General features: G+C 41.5%; 1 protein-coding gene across 2 annotated transcripts in view; it reads left to right on the forward strand.

Moving 5' to 3' along the window:
• The first annotated feature begins 168 nt into the window (after positions 1 to 168).
• LOC108430387 (rasGAP-activating-like protein 1) overlaps positions 169 to 20089 on the forward strand; it is a 50659-nt gene continuing 30738 nt past the window's right edge. The window contains exons 1-9 of one of the 2 annotated variants that reach the window (XM_037535930.1): positions 169 to 702; positions 865 to 921; positions 3465 to 3578; positions 4896 to 4957; positions 10995 to 11124; positions 13730 to 13811; positions 14220 to 14360; positions 18207 to 18298; positions 18711 to 18828. In XM_037535930.1, coding sequence (XP_037391827.1) covers positions 638 to 702; positions 865 to 921; positions 3465 to 3578; positions 4896 to 4957; positions 10995 to 11124; positions 13730 to 13811; positions 14220 to 14360; positions 18207 to 18298; positions 18711 to 18828 — 861 coding nt within the window. In that variant the 5' untranslated portion in view covers positions 169 to 637. The remainder of the gene's footprint in view (positions 703 to 864; positions 922 to 3464; positions 3579 to 4895; positions 4958 to 10994; positions 11125 to 13729; positions 13812 to 14219; positions 14361 to 18206; positions 18299 to 18710; positions 18829 to 20089) is intronic. The other variant, XM_017702854.2, reaches the window with a different exon arrangement.

Below are 20089 nucleotides of genomic sequence, written 5' to 3' on the forward strand. Positions count from 1 at the left end.
TCCTCTCTCTCTTGCTCTCTCTGTCTCTCTCTTTCTCTCTCGCTGTTTCTCTCTCGCTGTCTCTCTCTCACTCTCGCTCTCTCTGTCTCTCTCTCTCGCTGTCTCTCTCTCTCGCTCTCTCTGTCTCTCTCGCTCTCTCTGTCTCTCTCTCACTCTCTCTCTCGCTCTCTCTGTCTCTCTCTCTCTGTCTCTCTCGCTCTCTGCCTCTCTCTGTCTCTCTGTCTCTCTCTCTCTCTCTCTGTATTGAAATGTGGCTTGGGCTGGTGAGTGGGTTGAGCGTGTGGGTGTGAAGTGCGGCGGCGATCTTAGTGATTTAGTCAGTGATGGCTTCACCGCGGCCAGGCAACTTGTCTGATTTACCTCGAACTGCAGAGCGGATTTCTTGCTCTGAGAGGCTTTCAGTGCGGGTTGGTGACCGACAGATTTAGCTCGGGTGTCCATCAAATCGAAGAGTGTAAAAAACTGCCGTCGATGAGAGCGAGCGCGGGTGTCCAGCGAGAACAAAGGGCGGCGATGTCCACACAGTAAGTTACGGGGCCGTTAGCTCAATGTGTCTGTGCGCCTCTGACCGTAAACAGCGCGCTGAGGATCTCCGCCGATGGAAGAGCCGCGGGCTGGGAAATGAGTCGCGCTGAAAATGGCCAAAAATACTTCTCTTTATTTTCGGATAGTGGAGGGAAGGAACCTGCCGGCGAAGGATGTGTGAGTTGGATTTGCAGTTCTTTTGTCATTGATGTCGCCTTTGGGTGAACGTTAAGAAGCTGTGCTTCAGCTATGAGTGTAAAGTGGTTACATTTGAGAAAGAATTTCGCTTTTTTGAGGGAGGAAGTGTCTAAAAGTGGTGTCATGATTTTTCTTGTCAAGTTCAGGGACGAGTGATCCCTACTGCATTGTCAAAGTTGACAACGAGATCGTGGCCAGGTGAGTGTCAACGTCCCACCTGTGCGTATAAGAGTGTCTACAGTGACCCCTCAAAAGTACCTGGACTGACAGCCTCACACTCAAAGGTCTTCGCCTCTGTGCTTTACAGTGCAGTCCGGCTGGAATTCTCCTCCAGACAACGAGTCTCCCATCACTTTGATGTTGTGTTTAGTGTTTTTCTCTGAAACAAACATTAAATATCAAATAGTAATACAACGTCAACGATTAAGTGCTTAACGTGTCCAAATGCTTTTTGGGGCCACTGTATATTTGAGAAATTGTGTCTATCTGTGTGTGCTTTAGTTATTCTGCTGAGAGCATGCAACAAGCTTCTACACTCACCAGCCACTTTATTAGGTACACCTTGCTAGTGAAAGGTTGGACCCCCTTTCGCCTTCAGAACTGCCTCAATTCTTCGTGGCACACTTTCAACAAGGTGTTGGAAATGTTCCTCAGAGATTTTGGTTGGTTATTTGAGTTCCTGTTGTCTTTCTATCATCTGGAACCAGTCTGCCCATTCTCCTCTGACCTCTCACATCAACAAGGCATTTTCGTCCACACAACTGACCGCTCACTGGATATTTCCTCTTTTTCGGACCGTTCTCTGTAAACCCTAGAGATGGTTGTGCGTGAAAATCCCAGTAGATCAGCAGTTTCTGAAATACTCAGACCAGCCCGTCTGGCACCAACAACCACGCCACTTTCAAAGTCACTTAAATCCCCTTTCTTCTCTATTCTGATGCTCGGTCTGCACTTCAGCAAGTTGTCTTGACCATTTAACATTAACATTTATGGCATTTGGCTGACACTCTTATCCAGAGCGACTTACAATTTGATCATTTTACATAAGTAGGCCAAGGCGGTGTTAGGAGTCTTGCCCAAGGACTCTTATTGGTATAGTGTAGGGTGTTTGCCCAGTTGGGGATTCCACCGCAGTCTACAGTGTAAAAGGCAGAGGTGTTAACCACTACACTATCCCAACCACTTCTACATGCCTAAATGCATGTATTGGCTGATTAGCTATTTGTGTTAACAAGCAATTGAACAGTAATAAAGTGGCAGGTGTGTGTAATCTCCTCAGAAATGCCCCCAGAAAAAAATGAATAACTTGTATTTAAGAAACATTCTGACTGGAAAGGACATGAACGAATCACAGTGCTGTCACCAAGATCAGTGGTGCCCAGACACACACACACCCACACACACAAACTCTCATTGTTAAGCATAATGCAGAAGTTTTAAAGGCGAGGGTGGGCTGTTTCTTGTGTGATCTCTGTGGTGTAACACCCTCCCTTGCACTCCACAACCACAGAGAATCTGATCTGTTACTGCCCTTCAAAACACCAGCAGGTTGCCATGGAGAGCAGCATAAATTATTGCACAGGATGTCCCTCTCTTCTTAGAAGCATGTTGGTGTGTGTGTGTGTGTGTGTAAGAGAGAGAGGGAGAGAGAGTTCTCCCACTTCCAGATTACATATTGTAATAGTTCCATGAACCGCACACCTGGTGTGGTGTGTTGTGCATATTGAAACCGCTTTCATGCTTTTGAAATGGAAATGATCTTTCGTCCTTTCAGAGCTCATTTGAATTGATTCATTGTTCTCCGTCATCACCAGTTATGAGCGCTTTAATTGTTTTCCGCATCCAAATGGCTCCTCATTCTTTCTTCACAGACGTGTAACCCATTCCTCATCCATCCTTGCCCTGAGCTTGTTTGATCCCTCCCAGCACCTCTTGCCTCTGCATGATTTGTCAAGAACCCCTGTAAACCCTGGACACCTGGAGAACTTGAGCTAAACTTGTGCTGAACATTTACAGAATCTGTCGTCACTCTCATAAAAAAGACTTGCAAAAAATAACTCATTTGAATTGTGTAAACATTTCAGAAGTCTTGAGGTCCAACTTACATGAATCCCTTAAAATCACAGGCTTATTACATACTAAGGTCTGTTATTCAGTAACTACTTAAATTCAAGTGGTTGAGCTTAGGTTTCAGAAGTGTGTAATTAAACTTGCCGATGTAAAGGTTTAATGTGCATCAAAGTTAAAATGGTATTCTGGCCTAAAACTATCTTCTATCTTCTGAAACCAGTCTGCCCATTCTCCTCTGACCTCTCACATCAACAAGGCATTTTCGTCCACACAACTGACCGCTCACTGGATATTTCCTCTTTTCGGACCGTTCTCTGTAAACCCTAGAGATGGTTATGCGTGAAAATCCCAGTAGATCAGCAGTTTCTGAAATACTCAGACCAGCCCGTCTGGCACCAACAACCACGCCACGTTCAAAGTCCCTTAAATCCCCTTTCTTCCCCATTCTGATGCTCGGTCTGCACTTCAGCAAGTTGTCTTGACCACCTCTACATGCCTAAATGCACTGAGTTGCGGCCATGTGATTGGCTGAGTAGCTGTTTGTGTTAACAAGCGACTGAACAGGTGTACCTAATAAAGTGGTGAGTATCTTTAAGCCTTCATTATGAGGGCGATGCTATAAAACCCATACGATCTGACCTCAACTGACCTCTCTGATATTCTCTTTGAAGAACGGCGACTGTGTGGAAGAACCTGAATCCATTTTGGGGAGAAGAGTACACACTACATTTGCCAATGGGCTTCCATACCCTCACCTTCTACGTCATGGATGAGGACACAATAGGGTAAGACAGATTAATAAATACTTTACAGATGTTTAGATCTGACCAATATTTCAAACCAATTTTTAGTACTTTGGAAGAGGATAATGTTACTACTTGATGTTCTCCTTGAAAATATCTGCATTTTATTCATTTTTACTGTATTTATAACCTTGCAGAAGTGAACCACAATTCCCAGGTCAATGCATCCCTAATTATAATATACTTAATAATATTTATAATGTAATACAATGTAATATAATATATTGTAAATTAATGTCCTGTGAAATTGCAATGTAAGTGATATAAACAATATTCTTACTTACATGATGTAAAATTGCTTAAATAGCCATGTAAAAAGCAATATTATAAATGGCATATTATTATTGCTTGTGCGATGTAAAATTGTAAAAGTATAAGTAGTCAAATAAGTAACGTCATAAGCTGTTTAATATCATTACAATTTGTAAACATGGATATTTGGCCCGAGGTTTGGGCTCATCTGTTCTAGACATCTCTAAAATTATGACAGAAATGCTGTAAGCAATCCAATATCATCACCTGATGCATAATGTGTGTGGCAGTATACATAGTAATATTATAAGTGATATTGTTATTTGATGTAGAATTGATCCTTCTGTGAAGTAGCAATATGAGGGGGGGCTGGCCCCGGTGCTAGAGACCCGAGTATGATTGCTGTATATGCTTATTATTACCAGTGCAAACTTGTGCCATCAGTGTTTGCAGAGTCGTGCTTGGAGAATTTTGGCACAGCAGATGTACTAAACAGCGTGTAGTAATTAGTCTTTGGTGGCAGGACGAATGACGTGTCCTGTGTGAGGTTGACAGATGAATGGCGGGCGGAGAGTAGGAGGACGTGGTCATGTTTGCATTGGCATTGCTTTCACAGTGAGGCCCTTCTGCTCGTCAGAGAGGCTCTCACAGCTTGTTAGCATCTCTGTTTGCAAACGCCGTGTTCCCTCGAACACACTTGCATACACACAGATGGTGTGACTGATTAAGGAATTCATAATCGCACCTTTTAATCTGCGTCTACCTTCCTCACTGTGTAAGTTTAGCACTCGTAGCATAGTTCCTGTCACTCTGTGGTCTGGCCACTTCTGTACTGAGAGGAAATCTAAACAAAAGAATACTGTCAAGAGCCTATCAGTTGTAAGCCTTGATTCATGATTGTTTATTGTTTATATAAAGGTGTATGCAGATGTTTGGCCTCCCCTGGTCAAATTACATGTTTTGTTGCAGATGTGTGGTAAAATGCGAATGTATAAGCAGTAGTTCTAATTGTAATGTCACTGTTTTTGTCTTTTTCATTTGCAATAGCCATGATGATGTCATTGGAAAAATCTCTTTAAGTAAAGAAGTTATAGCGAACCAATCCAAAGGTATGTATCAGTTTCAGTCTTTGAAGGTTTATGCTTAAATGTATATTTAGCCTTGTTTTTTCATATAAGAGTTGGGGCAAGTGGGTTCCTCTGATTACTGGTTGTCAAACTGGGGGCCATGGCCCCTTGGGGAGCCATTTGGGGGTGCTAAGTGTGGCACCCAAAAGTGTCTAATTAGTTAGTTTTTGTTAGCTTGTTAAATCTGCTTTCGTCATATCTAAAGCCTATCACACTTAGTGTCCTAGAAAAGGGCCATGCCTCTATGTGCAGGTCAGTGGTAGCTAGCAAATTGACAGGGTTCTGGTCATTTCTTGAGTGAAAGGAGTGCCTGAGGTGGATGGCAGGAGGGTGTGCAGGGGGCTGAGGGAGGCGCAGCGGCACTTACTGTCCACAAAGGGAGTCTTAGACTTAAAAAAGTTTGAGAACTGTTACTCTAACCATTTCATGCATGCACAAGATATATGTGTGTATATATATTATATATATATATATATATATATATATATATATATATATATATATATATATATATATATATGAGAGAGAGAGACAGAGACAGACCTGCGGTGAATATTTACTGACTTCTGATAGGACAGCATTCCCATGCCCTCATGCATCCCTGCCTCCATTTAAAGCTGTATCTGAGTGATTGAATGGACAAGTGACTTTTAAGGTTATGTTGACCTAAAACATGGCCTCTCTCTTAGGCTGTCCATAAATTTAGTTAAGTGTTTTATCCGTCTGCTTCCATCAGTAGCATATTTTTAGAAAGACAAACATTCACCTTTAGTGTCTGCCTGTCAGAGTTTGAATCCCTGCTCCGCTCACAAATTCATTCTTCCATTGCTACTCTTGCAACTAGCTTTATAGAACACTAACAATATTCCAATCATCCTTATAAGAAATTGTAACAGCTGAGTTTTTGACAGAATAGCTAAATTTAGAAAGTGAGAGGTGGTAGATTAGGTTAGACTGTGTGTAGTTTGTGCGTGAAAATCCCAGTAGATCAGCAATTTCTGAAATACTCAGACCAGCCCGTCTGGCACCAACAACCACGCCATGTTCAAAGTCCCTTAAATCCCCTTTCTTCCCCATTCTGATGCTCGGTCTGCATTTCAGCAAGTTGTCTTGACCACCTCTACATGCCTAAATGCATTGTGCTGGGGCCATGTGATTGGCTGATTAGCTACTTGTGTTAACATGCAGGTGAGTGTAAGTTGCCATGGTGATGTTGCCACGGTGATTTTGACAGAGAATCCAGGGTTAGATCAAACTAAGCCTAAAATAAGCTGGCTAAGTAAGAAATTCCATTCTGTATGATTTTCATGTTTCGACAAAAACTGAATAGTGTGCTGTAGTTGCTCATCAGGTTGAATGGGATGTTTGCCAGCATTCTGTAAAGCTTGTCCACCCTCACAACAGAAGAGTGAAAAGGCCAGGTATATAAAGCAACAACAGTCTCCTTTACTGTGCTCTTTTTGTATTGAAGATGCTTTTGTAGGGATTCATACTTTAACCTTTACACATTTTGCCTGAATGACTTCACACTCCATTCAATTTTCATTAACACATTGTCTTCATTTCATCCTCCCTTTGGCCAAAGTGATAAGCTGAGCTATAAGAAATCAGGCAAGACTACTAAACTCCATTGTGAAAGATGCCAGTCTTCCAGACCTCCAGCATAAATTGCCCTAATTGCAGGATCTGCGTACATTTAATGGAGTGACAAAAGAGCCAAACACCATCTCTAATGATGTTAAAATGTTATTCATTAATTTAGTAAGCACCATAACAAGCAAAGTCTGCTGAAGCCGTGAGTGTGTAACTCAGTACTCATGAGTACTGGCAGCTTGCACATAATCATTAATTGGGCTTGAGGAGAGCCAGGCCAATCTGTTGTGAGCACTGCATGAGCTGTTTCCACTGCCATGGCTCTGCCTGGCCAGGAGATATTGTTGCCTGGAAAATGAAGCTAAGCCATGTACGACCCCACGCTGACCACTTCATTAGCGGACACTGCCTAGTGCGTGAGATAATGACTGCCCTCCCATCCTGCTGAAGACTGACCATCAGGGCCTCCTCCTCACCATCACCAACCTGCTCTCCTGTTCATTTGTGCTGCAACACCCTCAATTACATCACTGTGCCATCCAGTTGTACCAGCACTGAGATAGAATGGGACTGTTTCAGCTCACTCCCACTTTTCATAAAGACTCGGTCAGAGACCGCCTCAGTCAGAGACCGCCTCAGTCAGAGACCATCTCTACCAGTGCAGTTTCTAAAGCTTTACCATCCAGTCTTCAAACAGAGATCCTCTTAGCTTTTACTTGGTATTTAGTTTATTAAACCGTAAACACTGTTTGACCAGAGGAGGACGGGTCTCCCCTTGTGAGTCTTGGTTCCTCCCAAGGTTTCTTCCTCCAGACTGAGAGAGTTTTTCCTTGCCACTGTAGCCTCTGGCTTGCTCACTGAGGGATATATGTTATAACTGTGTGTTTTCAAACTTCTGTAAAGCTGCTTTGTGACAACATTGTTGTAAAAAACACTAAACAAATAAACTTGAATTGAATTGAATTGAATTGAATAGTGCCCTCCAGACATGTAACATTCAGACAGGGTTGTCAGATGAACATGCAGAGAGTCTTTTAATAAACAAAGTCATCCTACCCACCCTAGATCAAAAAACACAGAATTAACAGGCAAAGAGTCCAGGAAAAACAGGAATGACCAAAACACATTGACAGTAGCTCAATAGTGACTCAGAGAGTGGCAATACTTCACAAGGAGGCATCGTGAGAGTCCGGGTTATAAAGGGTGCTGATGAGTGGATTGTAGGCAGGTGTGTGTGTTGGGAGGAGTCAGCCTCTCAATACTCAGGAGAAGCTGATCTCTGGATGGAGGAACGGCCAGTAGGCGTGACAAGACACAAATGGAAGAGAAATACTCAGAGTGAGGAAGATGAGGATCAAGGCATAGCAGGTGTCAAAGTGGCTGGTGAGTGTACACTAAAATATGCCCTAAAACCACTGATCAGCCCTGAGAACAATCTGGTCATGGCCCTCCTATTCTAATGAGCACACTCAACTGACAACCTAATGTCTAGCACTCCCTGCTTGCTACGCCACTGAAGCAATACCACAAACAGCACAGGCAGGGAGAAATGAGTGAAACGGATTCTAAATATACAGATGGTGTTGTAGACATCACTGTGTCCTCAGCTCACTTGAAAAAACATTATCCATTATACTGCCTTTATGTGGCGAAGTCTGAGAGAAAGGAAGGTTCTTATTCACTTCACTGCTTGCAAGTCAAACAGATGACAAGCAGGAAGACAGATAGATGAGGTAGCTCGCTTTGTTACGCATTCTAGATTAGCTTTTGCTTGGTTGTTATCTTTCTGCAAGTCTTTCTGACACGAATAGAAAGAGACCGTAGGAGAAAGTTTTATTGAAGCTGTATGGGCAAGACAAGCTACAACAGCAGCTTGTGATTGGTGAGGGTCATGTTCATGCAAGCTTTACAGAAGATTAGGATGACCCAGTTTACATCAAAAGAGGAGAATTTTGTTCATATGAAGCGTTTATTTACTGGACCTTGGAAAGCTATTTATAGGATTACGTTGTACATGTAGATTGTTTGCTTATAGGGATAAGATTAACTTAAATGAATTCATTTAATTTTGGATCCCTGGGACTTTAATTAATTGACACTTTTTTAATCCCACAAACGGGGATATTTCACCTCTGCATTTAACCCATCCATGAAGTGAAACACCACATACACAATAGTGAATACACACACACAATAGGGGGCAGTGAGCACACTTTCCCGGAGCAGTGGGCAGCCCTAGGGGTTAGGTGTCTTGCTCAAGAGATGGTTGTGCGTGAAAATCCCAGTAGATCAGCAGTTTCTGAAATATTCAGACCAGCCCGTCTGGCACCAACAACCACGCCACGTTCAAAGCCACCTAAATCCCCTTTCTTCCCCATTCTGATGCTCGGTGTGCACTTCAGCAAGTTGTCTTGACCACCTCTACATGCCTAAATGCATTGAGTTGCGGCCATGGGATTGGCTGATTAGCTATTTAGCTATTTGCGTTAACAAGCAATTGAACAGGTACCTAATAAAGTGGCCGGTGAGAGTGTGTGTGTGGGTGTATGTATGTGTGTATATATATATATATATATATATACATATATATATATATATATATATATTATATATATATATATATTATATATATATATATATACATAATATATAGGGATTTTTTTTCTAGTTAGAATGCCTCTGCAAGAGTGGTGTCTTATCTTGAGTTTAGATAATGGACTTTTCTATTCTATTATAGCTTTTGTCTTAAATTTAGTCCTAACTCAAGTTGTCATGGTGACTAAACAGATAAGACACGATGTCAGTGTTACAGATGTCTTGGTAATGTGTCTGCAGGGTCTTAAAGTGGTGCTTAAATTCAAGAGCAGAATGACAATTTACTTTATACAAAAAAAAATCACACTATATGCAGAGAGTTACGGTGATTCTTTTTTATTGGCTGCATCTGAAACAGACTCCTTGTCCATTCTCACTATGCAAAAATAGCCTCCTCCATATGAGGGGGATCATGAGTCATTTTGGGTGCAAATTGTGTAGCTATGACATCACACCAGCCTCCAGAGGCCCTCACATCTTACTAGCATGCACTGGGCTCACATGAATCACTACAGTAGCCTGCCAGAGTTTAGTTGCCCTCCCCCACAAGATCATGAGAAGCTCATGGTTTGCTCTCTCTCGCACGCACCCTGTTTGATTTGGCCAGAAATTACCTACACCTCCATGATGCTGCCTCCCATATGTGGTCAGAAATGGAATTAAAATGCCACTCTTCGTTTGTGCTGGTTTGTGCTGTAGAAATCATTTGTGTTGGCACCATTTTGAGCTGGCGAAATAAAACAGTACAGTGTTTCTTTTAACAACACAAACAAACACAACTAATTGGCCTAACTGCATGTCTTTGGACGGAAACACACAGACACGGGGAGAACATGCAAACTCCACACAGAGAGGACCCTGATCGCCTGGCAATGGAATCGAACCCAGGCCCTCCTTGCTGTGAGGCGACAGCGCTACACACCGCACCACCATGCCACCACAAACCAGCACAAACTCTGCACAAATGAATGGTAACATTTTTATTTCCTTTCTGACCACTTGGGGACCAGCTTCACAGGTGTAGTACCTACTGTACCTACGGTTCAAACGGTCCTCCTGTAACTTGTGACTGGTCCTGCCATAAGTATTTGTAAGTAGAGCACTTTCGAATATAATGAACTGGCCATTGTAGGACATTGAACTATTTCTTGTTCAACCACTCCTATATCTCTCTGTCCTTGTGCTCATTGCCTGCTGGAAGATGAATTTTCTCCCAAGTTTCAGCTTTATTGCAGACTGAAGCAGGTTGTCCTACAGTATCTCGCTGTGTTTTGCACCATCTGAGTTTTGAGGGATGGCCTTGTCCAGGCAGTGCCTGGGTGTCATGATGCCACTTCCATTTCCTCACAGTCGAGCCAACAGTTCTCACTGGGATGTCCAAACACTTCAGTATTACTTTGTAGCCTCTTACTATCTTGTGCATGTCTATAACTTTATCCCCAGAATGTACTTCATTTTCAGAGCTTTCCTTAACACTCACAGTCTGGTAAATGGTTCTTGAACTGAGTGAGGTTTTCATCCAGAAAAGCTGAGGTTTTGTAACGATTCACAGGTAGAGGCCAGTTATAAGCCTCGGCCTATTATAGTCACGGCCTATTATTAGGGCAATATCTTTCGTCTGTGTAAATCTGGAGCTTCCACAACACAGAGCTTGAATATTTGTGCAAACAGCATTTTTCAGTTAGTCATTCATGTCACAAAATGTTTTATGTAAAACCAATATCACTTTAAAGTGATTCATTTTGAGGGTAAGTCTGACACAGCACAGAATATTAAAGCATCAATATATAATACTTGGAGGAAGGTGGAGTTTAATGACTTGTTTCTGCAGGTTTAGATAACTGGTTGAATCTGACGCGTGTGGATCCGGATGAGGAGGTGCAGGGAGAGATCCACGTAGCCCTGGAGTTACACCGAGATGCCCAGACCACCTGCCTGCGCTGCCACATTGTAGAGGCCCGGTGAGAGACCCACACACTGACACAGATCTGACAAAGATAAAGGGTGTGAGAATTTCTATGTATTCCTTTTCATTATTGGGGACCTCTCTCCTTTTTTTATCATATGTTTCATATATTGGCCAACAATGCAGTTAAAGAGCATTGCTCTATACTCTGAGCAGGATTAGAGCTCATAATCTGCTAGTTTCTTATTAACAAAGTGTCTGGTAGGTTTTGTCATTTCTAAGATATGCGTACTTTGCCACACATGACTGATATCCAAAAAGAGAGCCTTTTTGCATGTCATGTAAGCATGAGCATTGACCAGACTGGACTGCAACAAAAATAGACAAACTTGAGACAAGGCAGAATGCGTCACCAAACAAACATGCAAGATATCTTATTTACTTGTCTTCAAACAAAACTTTTGAATAATGTTCAGAGACAGAATGCCATAAACTTCACACCTTTTTTCTTTGCAGTGACTATAGCTTGTTTTTGTTATTGTGTGCAGACCAGTCAACAGCTTGCTACTGTTGACTAATTTACATTTAGCTGAAAAATTAAATTCGTTTCCCGTTCAACTGATGAAAAAGAGGTGTACAGTGCAGATAACCAATAACAAAATTCCAATTGTATGTAATCCATAATGTAAATACCCTAAAATGAAAGCTTTGTCAGTATCCAAATATTTATGGATCTGACTGTCAGATGATTGGAGTACCTATGGGGGCAGAGTATCTGAGGCTGTCACAGCAACTGTTTAACTACCATAATTTTATCATAATGTAAAATATAATATTGTCATATTACCCACCCCAGAGCAAGCATGCATCTAAGCAGAAGAAAAAAGCCATGGACAAGATTCTGTGTGTGGATGTATGTATGTATGTATGTGTGTGTGTGTGTGTGTGTGTGTGTGTGTGTGTGTACTCAATATTGCATGGCGAACCTGCAGTGTCTCCTCTGGTCATATTATATTAGTATATTGTAATAGAAAAGCTGTCAGTGTGCTTCCTGCATGAACGCTCTCTCAGCAGAGCATTGCTGAACAGAGCGCTTCTGCAGGTTCATGATCAGCAGTATTACGTTGCATGGAGCCATAAGGAAATTTAATCTGCGGGGAGATGCCAGCGAGGGTCAGCCAAGCTGACAACAAGACCCAGCAATTTTCAGCCAAGGATTTCAAATGAAATGCTAGAGTGCGGGAGCATATAACTTATTGTGGGAGCTCAAGAAGTTTAGGAAGGAGTTGTTTGGGGTTTATTTTAGCTTGTATTATTTAACAGTGCTACTGAATAGGTTTTCTCTTTCAAATGAAAGTTAAACAACTTCTCATGTTAAATGAAACATCCGGTAGGTGTTGTTAAAGTATCTAAGAGGTGTAAAGAAAGCCTATTCAAGTCCCGGCAGTGATATGGTACAGGTACATAAATTTACATCCATACATCAAATTGGAAAATCAGCTAAAACCAACATGACTGTGGCAAAACGATGCACCCAACACTAGTTTTCTGAATGCAGGACTGCACCAAATAACCAAATAACATAACAACTTAAAACAAACATAGCAACACAGTTTATACATTATACAAGGACATGATAGCATACAAACTAAAAAAATAAGTAACCACTTTATAATAAGACTACATCTGTAAATGGTCTGTAAATGGTTTAATATCATAGGTCATAAACACCTTTAAGAATAATTAAGAAACAGTCATAATGTAAAAAGTGCAACAGTGAAGTGTTATCAGATGTATGTGAACTTCTGGTGAAGCTCACAGGTTTAATACTGACTGATGATGAAGAAAAGCAAGATAACTAACCAGCAAGATCTGAAGTTTAACAGTATAGATGAAGGAGTCACTATTTGGCAAGAAAAAGGTCACTGTTACACTTTCTATTTATGTGTTTTAACTGCTTATTATTGATTCTAATGTGTTTGTGCCCTAATTAATAAACCATATACCCTTTATATAAGTTAAATTTTAAAGTGGTACCAAATATAATTACCTAAATGTTTTAAAAGCTTAATATGTTTTAGGTTAATCTGAAATGCCACTTCCAAATATTAACGCACACAACTCAGTAGCGTAGTACTGAAAACATCACAGGGCGCTAGTAGAAATCAGCATCACTGGATAAACATAGCTACTTATAAAGCAAACTTGAGAAATGTAATGATCCTGAATCGAGTCATATCGGAGCTGAACAACCTGTATTGTATCATGAACTATGTTTCTATATCATATCATTTGAAAGAGGAATGAGCAGATGAAGGTTTGTGGGGTGCTCAGCAGTGGTGAGTACCTTCCAACAGTTGTCCAAACAGGAACCCAAACCACGAACCAGCCACAGGCTGTCCAGTCCAAGGCTCGTTGATGTGTGAGAGCAGCAAGGGCTGTCCTGAATGGTCAGCAAGTCACAGAAACGTTTAATTACGGTTACCAGAGAAATGTGTTACAGTATGCAGGACCAACAGCATATTAGGCAGGAGCTCAGAATGTTCTGGTTCATCAGTGAATGCACCCTTAATCTCAATGAATATTGAAAGGTAATGTAGTGCTGTAGAACTTGACTGTTTGCAATAAAAACATTTTCTGTCTTTTTTTTTTTTTTGTAGAGACTTGGCCCCTCGTGATATTACTGGTACATCCGATCCCTTCACCAGAATCCTCTACAACAACCTCAGTGCTGAGACATCAGTGAGTAAGGCTATCTTCATTCAGATTGGTCTGTAATATAATATATGTAATAAAAGGGGTTTGGTGGGAGGCCATATAAGTAATTGTGATTAGCAAACTAGTTTACATTGAAGTCCCTGTATTTACTGAATAATATGCCTTAGGATTTTTAAGCAGTAAAGAAGTAAACATATGATTGCAGCAAGCTTAAATTATTGAGATCAGCTCAAATCCCTGTGATCTGACAAATGTGTTATAATTGTGACAGGCCTACTCAAACCCTTCATGAACTTCAGGTTTGCCAGACCTGGAAAAATGAAATGTACAGCAAGTGGCTTCTCACAGAGCTTCAGTTAACAAGCGCTGGAATACAGTGCATGCTACCGCATGAAAATGTATGTTACTTGTGCTGGTGTGTGGATGTGTTAGATCATAAAGAAGACACGCTTCCCGCACTGGGATGAAACCCTGGAGCTGTGTCTGGATGAGGCAGGCGAGGCTGAGTCAGGTTCTGTCACTCTGGAGGTGTGGGACTGGGACATGGTGGGCAAGAATGACTTCCTAGGCAAGGTAAGATCTGCTCAGGATCAAACAGCCCACATCAGAGAGATGTTTAGTACCTGAGAGTCCAAGTTTAAACTCTAACCTCACACAGTGTGAGGTGTGTGATTCTAAAGATTAAACTAGTCTTTTTATATCAGCTCTTGGCTCTGCAGTATCAGTACTGCTGTGGGGGTTGTTTCGCTGCTCTGCATGATCCGTATGATCAGGAATTCTTTGCTGCAGGGCTTGTGTTTGTGTCACTGTATACAGTCTATCTACTAACAGAACAAAAACGTTTAAACCATTTCTGTTGGTCTATCCATCGTGAAATGTTCAGCAAAGGGTAGCCAAAGTTGTCAGATTATGCAAAAATAAAGAAAAAAGATTAAAAATTGAGATTTTTAGATGACAAGACATTCATAAACAGTGGTGGCCTAAGGGTATGGAAGACTGTAAGGGCCCTGAAGTAACACCGGCCCACAAAGAAACAAGAGTGCATCTTTTATTTTTTAGGCTTACTGACAGATTCTTCATTGAAACATTTACATTACATTACCTCTGTGTAAACAGTCAGTGGTTTAATGCTTTGCGACTGAAAGGTCGCTGGTTCGGGTCCAGAGCTGACCATATGTGACTGAGGTGTCCTTGAGCAAGACACTCAACCCCCAACTGCTCACCGGGCGCTGCAGATAGGGCTGCCCACCACTCCGGGCAAGTGTGCTCACTGCCCCCTAGTGTGTGTGCTCACTAGTGTGTATGTGGTGTTTTAGTTTACAGATGGGTTAAATGCAGAGGTGAAATTTCCCTGTTGTGGGACGAATGAGGGTCACTTAATCTTAAGAAGAGTACTTTTTTAATTCAACCAAGCATGCTGCTAAAAACACAAATTAGACTTTCAATAGTGCCAGGGAAAAAAAGATAGTGCCACCCAGTTTTCCTGAGTTAAGGTGGGTTATCAGCATATAGTGAAACTGTTAGTAGAGGAAGCTAATGCTATAGTAACTGCAGTTGTCAAAAGGAAACAAACCCCCGTGTGCTACTGCAGTTTTCTCATTCATTTTTGAGTTTTCCCTCATAAATCAGTAGTAAAATTCACCCTCTGTTTTTGTGTCATCATCCAACAACCATAATGTAAAAGTGTAGCTAGAAAGTAAAAGTGAAGTGAAAAAGTGGTCCAGTGTCTGCTACATATGCTAGGGGCACTCTCCATCTTTCAGCCTGGATAAAAGGAAAACTATATCTCCGCTATTCTGTGACTGCCACACCTACTGGCCGCTCTGTCACGCCTACTGGCTGTTCCTTCATTCAGAGATCAGCTTCAGATGATAGAAAGGCAACAGGAACTCAAATAACCAACCAAAATCTCTGTGGAACGTTTCCAACACCTTGTCGAAAGTCTGCCACAAAGAATTAAGGCAGTTCTGAAGGCAAAAGGGGGTCCAACCTTTTACTAGCAAGGTGTACCTCATAAAATGGCCGGTGAGTGTATGTCATCTGTAATGGTAGTTCAAGATCAAGTAAATGTCACTTGCATTGGCTGTTTTGCAGACCACTTGAGTGCAGTTTTACTAGTGTTTGTTGTAACTGCTGTGAGAGCTAAGCAACCATTTACACATTACATTGCAAGTGGCTATTATTGGGGTCCAAGCATGCATGATGTTTGAAACCTTTCTGCAAATAGAGCGAAAGTGATTTACCTGATGGTCAGAGATTTTAGAATGGCCTCTATTGATGATAATACTTGAGGAGGAGTCTCAAAATGAGAAGTCTGCCAGGTTTTGTACACATTGACTGTTTGACCTTGGTGTGGTAAGCAATGGGTTTCTCAACACAAGTCTGAATTTCTGGAAAGCAGTTCAGTTTCTGGCAAGACTTTGTATTTGCATAGTTGTTGAATTCAGTCAACTGAATCATTCTACATCATTAACTCATTTTCTTTTCTTTTATTCTCCGACTGCGCCAGAATGCTTCATTTTCATCCTGACATAAAATGTTCTCCTGGGGGACAGCGCCTCTACAGGAGACAGCCCTTATCGCTGCTCACGGTTTGCATGTCTGGGCAATAGACTTCTCACATTAATTGCTGGGCTATGCTGTTTACAGTCGTGGCTGTCTTATGGTTACTACGGGTTTGGGCTAGGAACGGTTGTTTCTCTGCTGCATTAGCTGCATCAGGACCTGGAAACACTGAATTTTCAAACAGCACACAAAAGTGATTTTGTCACTGGCCTCATCAGCGTGATTCATTCATTAATTTATTCATTTCTCTTGGACCAAGACAAAGAGAAAGCAACACATCCATCTCCACAGCCTGGTGATAGTGCTTGTTGGATTCCAGGGCTCTTCATTACAGTGGTTAACTTTTTATTGTTGAAGTCAGACAATTGAACTCTACTCGGGCAGCCTTGAAGGCCGTCCCCTTTTCTGAGACAAATTGAAGTGTTTAGTCATTTGCCTGCAGTTTGGTTCTGCAGGATGCGTGTGCACAGTGCATGGTTCCTGAACAGTTTCTGCTTTTCTTCCATTATCACAATGTCAGAACTATAAATAACTGATTTTGAATAACCAATTTATGTTTAAAATATCTGTGTAATGTTTAGAACATTAGGTAGGCTCACAAAAGTTGAATCAGGTGTTTTAGGGCAGGGAGATCACAAAGCTTGTACAAAGGAGTCAATATATGAGTTAAAAAATGTTTATTGATGCTTTAAAGCAAATATAACTTGTTATTCTTGTTTTTTTTTAATTGACACAGTGGACAGTTATGTCCAGTAACTAAGGCATTGCGTAATTCTGTATTCGTTTTTTGATAGTGTAGATTCTAAACTTTTTTGCTGTTGTGTCTACAGTAGATCTGCAGAAAGAAAAATATATACTTTTCATTTTTTGCCTGAATGTCTTTATGAAAGAAAAAGTGTATATACTGTACACTCACCTGCCACTTTATTGGTGCCAGACGGGCTGGTCTGAGTGTTTCAGAAACTGCTGATCTACTGGGATTTTCATGCTCAACCATCTCTAGAGATTACAAAGAATGGTCCGAAAAAGAGGAAATATCCAGTGACCTGTTGATGTGAGAGGTCAGAGGAGAATGGGCAGACTGGTTCCAGATGATAGAAAGGCAACAGGAACTCAAATAACCAATCAAAATCTCTGAGGAGCGTTTCCAACACCTTGGTGAAAGTGTGCCATGATGAATTAGGGCAGTTCTGAAGGCAAAAGGGGATCCAACCTTTTACTAGCAAGGTGTACCTAATAAAGTGGCTGGTGAGTGTGTGTAACTCATTGTACCATTATGAAGTCACTTTTAAATAACATAATGAAAGTACAAGGCTGAAAAAATGAAAGGAGATCTCTCTGTCTGAAACAGTCTAGCATCGCTCAGTGGTTTAGGGCTACCATGTCTACGACATCCAAACACATGACCCAAACAGGTACCAACAGAACTCAGTTTTACTTCTAGATCATTTTCCACCTGCTTGAACAGCTAGAAACCTCATAATGTGTTTTGAGTCATTTTGTGCTGCATTAATAGAGCAAGACTAAAGCCTCTAGATTGGATAATTTGCTTACTTGCTTACTAGTTACTTTAGCATCACACTAGTTGCGCAGTGCACTTTTCTGCTATTGATTGTCTACAGCTACACAGAATCAATCCTAGATCAGTGGCCAGTAGACAAAGCGCTTTCCCAGTTTCTTGATGCCAAAGGTTCTGGTACTTTGTGCAGTGGAGAAACACCATAAGTGTAAATGTATTGTTCATCTCATCTCATCAACTTTAACAATGTACTTCGAGTTTCTGTATCTTTACTGATGGCTTTTGTGGAAAGTCTTGTGGGTTTAGCAACATGTGTCTTTTGTGTGTTTGTGTAGGTGGAGATCCCCATGTCTTGCTTGCATAGAACTCCTCTGCTCCAGGGCTGGTTTCGTCTGCTGCCGCTGGGAAACTCAGAGGATGATGCCGGGTTAGAGAGAGACAGGGATTAAGGAGTGTGTGTGTGTGTGTGTGTGTGTGTGTGTGTGTGTGTGTGTGTGTGTGTGTGTGTGTGTGTGTGTGTGTGTGTGTGTGTGTGTGTTCGGTTCTGTGTTGTGTGTAAGTGAAGATGTGACACCAGGCCAGGAGGATCATTAGCAGATGAGTCACTGTGTGAGTGTGTGGGCGCATAAGTGATGATGATGATGATGATGATGATGCCTCTGGGAATCTCTCATTAGTTTCTCCAGCATGCCACCATTTCAGCACAGTTTTCTAAAACTCATTACATACTTTGCTTGTTCATTAATTTATTCCTTCTTTCTTTCTTTCTTTCTTTCTTTCTTTCTTTCTTTCTTTCTTTCTTTTCTTTCTTTCTATTGTTCTCCTGCTTTGGTTCTCAGGGGGAAGCTGGGGGCATTGCGGCTGAAGGTGCGTTTAGCTGAGGAGAGGATTCTTCCATCTCTATACTATCAGCCTCTCATAGATTTGCTGGTGGAAGCGGTCATCTCACCTACAGAGGTAAAGACCAACAAAGAAGGTGCAGATAATCTAAGGCTGCACAGTGTGAACTATTATGTGATGGATTGTTCCAGTTCTAAGATCTGATTGGCTGAGCCATGTCTGAAGCTACTGTCAAAGACTCAACACATACACACACACACACACAATTGTGTTGAATTTGAATTGAAGTATTTAATTGTTTATTGCAACATACATTAGTAGCATTAAAACCATCACTGTTGTTCACAGAATAACCTTTGACTGTTTTGTCGCCTGCTGTCAATGAACTCTATTACTTTTCTGAAGAATTCATTCAGCTTGTTATTAATGATTGTCTCCATTACAAGTTGAGCATGGGAGTATTTTATCATATCTTTATCATATTTTATCAATGTTCCTTAATCTCTTTTTGTTCATTGTTTATGGTGCATTGTCACTCACACTCACCGGCCACTTTATTAGGTACACCTTGCTAGTAAAAGGTTGGACCCCCTTTTGCCTTCAGAACTGTCTTAATTCTTCATGGCACACTTTCACCAAGGTGTTAGAAACTTTCCTCAGAGATTTTGGTTGGTTATTTGAGTTTCTGTTGCCTTTCTATCATCTGGAACCAGTCTGCCCATTCTCCTCTGACCTCTCACATCAACAAGGCATTTTCGTCCACACAACTGCCCACTCACTGGATATTTCCTCTTTTTCAGACCGTTCTCTGTAAACCCTAGAGATGGTTGTGTGTGAAAATCCCAGTAGATCAGCAGTTTCTGAAATACTCAGACCAGCCCGTCTGGCACCAACAACCACGCCACGTTCAAAGTCACTTAAATCCCCTTTCTTCCCCATTCTGATGCTCGGTCTGCACTTCAGCAAGTTGTCTTGACCACCTCTACATGCCTAAATGCACTGAGTTGCCGCCATGTGATTGGCGGATTAGCGGTTTGTGTTAGCAAGCAACTGAACGGATGCAACTGAATAAAGTGGCTGGTGAGTGTATTTGAACAATAGAAAGAAAAATGATGCCCTTTTGTTTACTGAGGTTAAGGCTGTGGTTGACTTTGGTGTGTGCATTACATCGTTTAGCTCTAGCAGCTACAGTTTGGCTACAGTCCGTGGAAAGAGCCTGCAGAGACAGTAAGACAGCTTGTACTTGTGAGTACAAAAGAGTGACAGGCGCACAGCCTTTTATGAGGGATATTATACCCCTCACTGTGTCCGACACATTCTTCCAAAGACTTCATACATTTTTAATCACTATACTTGTGCATATGTTACAGCAATGACT

Source organism: Pygocentrus nattereri, chromosome 28, assembly GCF_015220715.1.
Source record: "Pygocentrus nattereri isolate fPygNat1 chromosome 28, fPygNat1.pri, whole genome shotgun sequence".
Taxonomy (NCBI): Eukaryota; Metazoa; Chordata; class Actinopteri; order Characiformes; family Serrasalmidae; genus Pygocentrus; species Pygocentrus nattereri.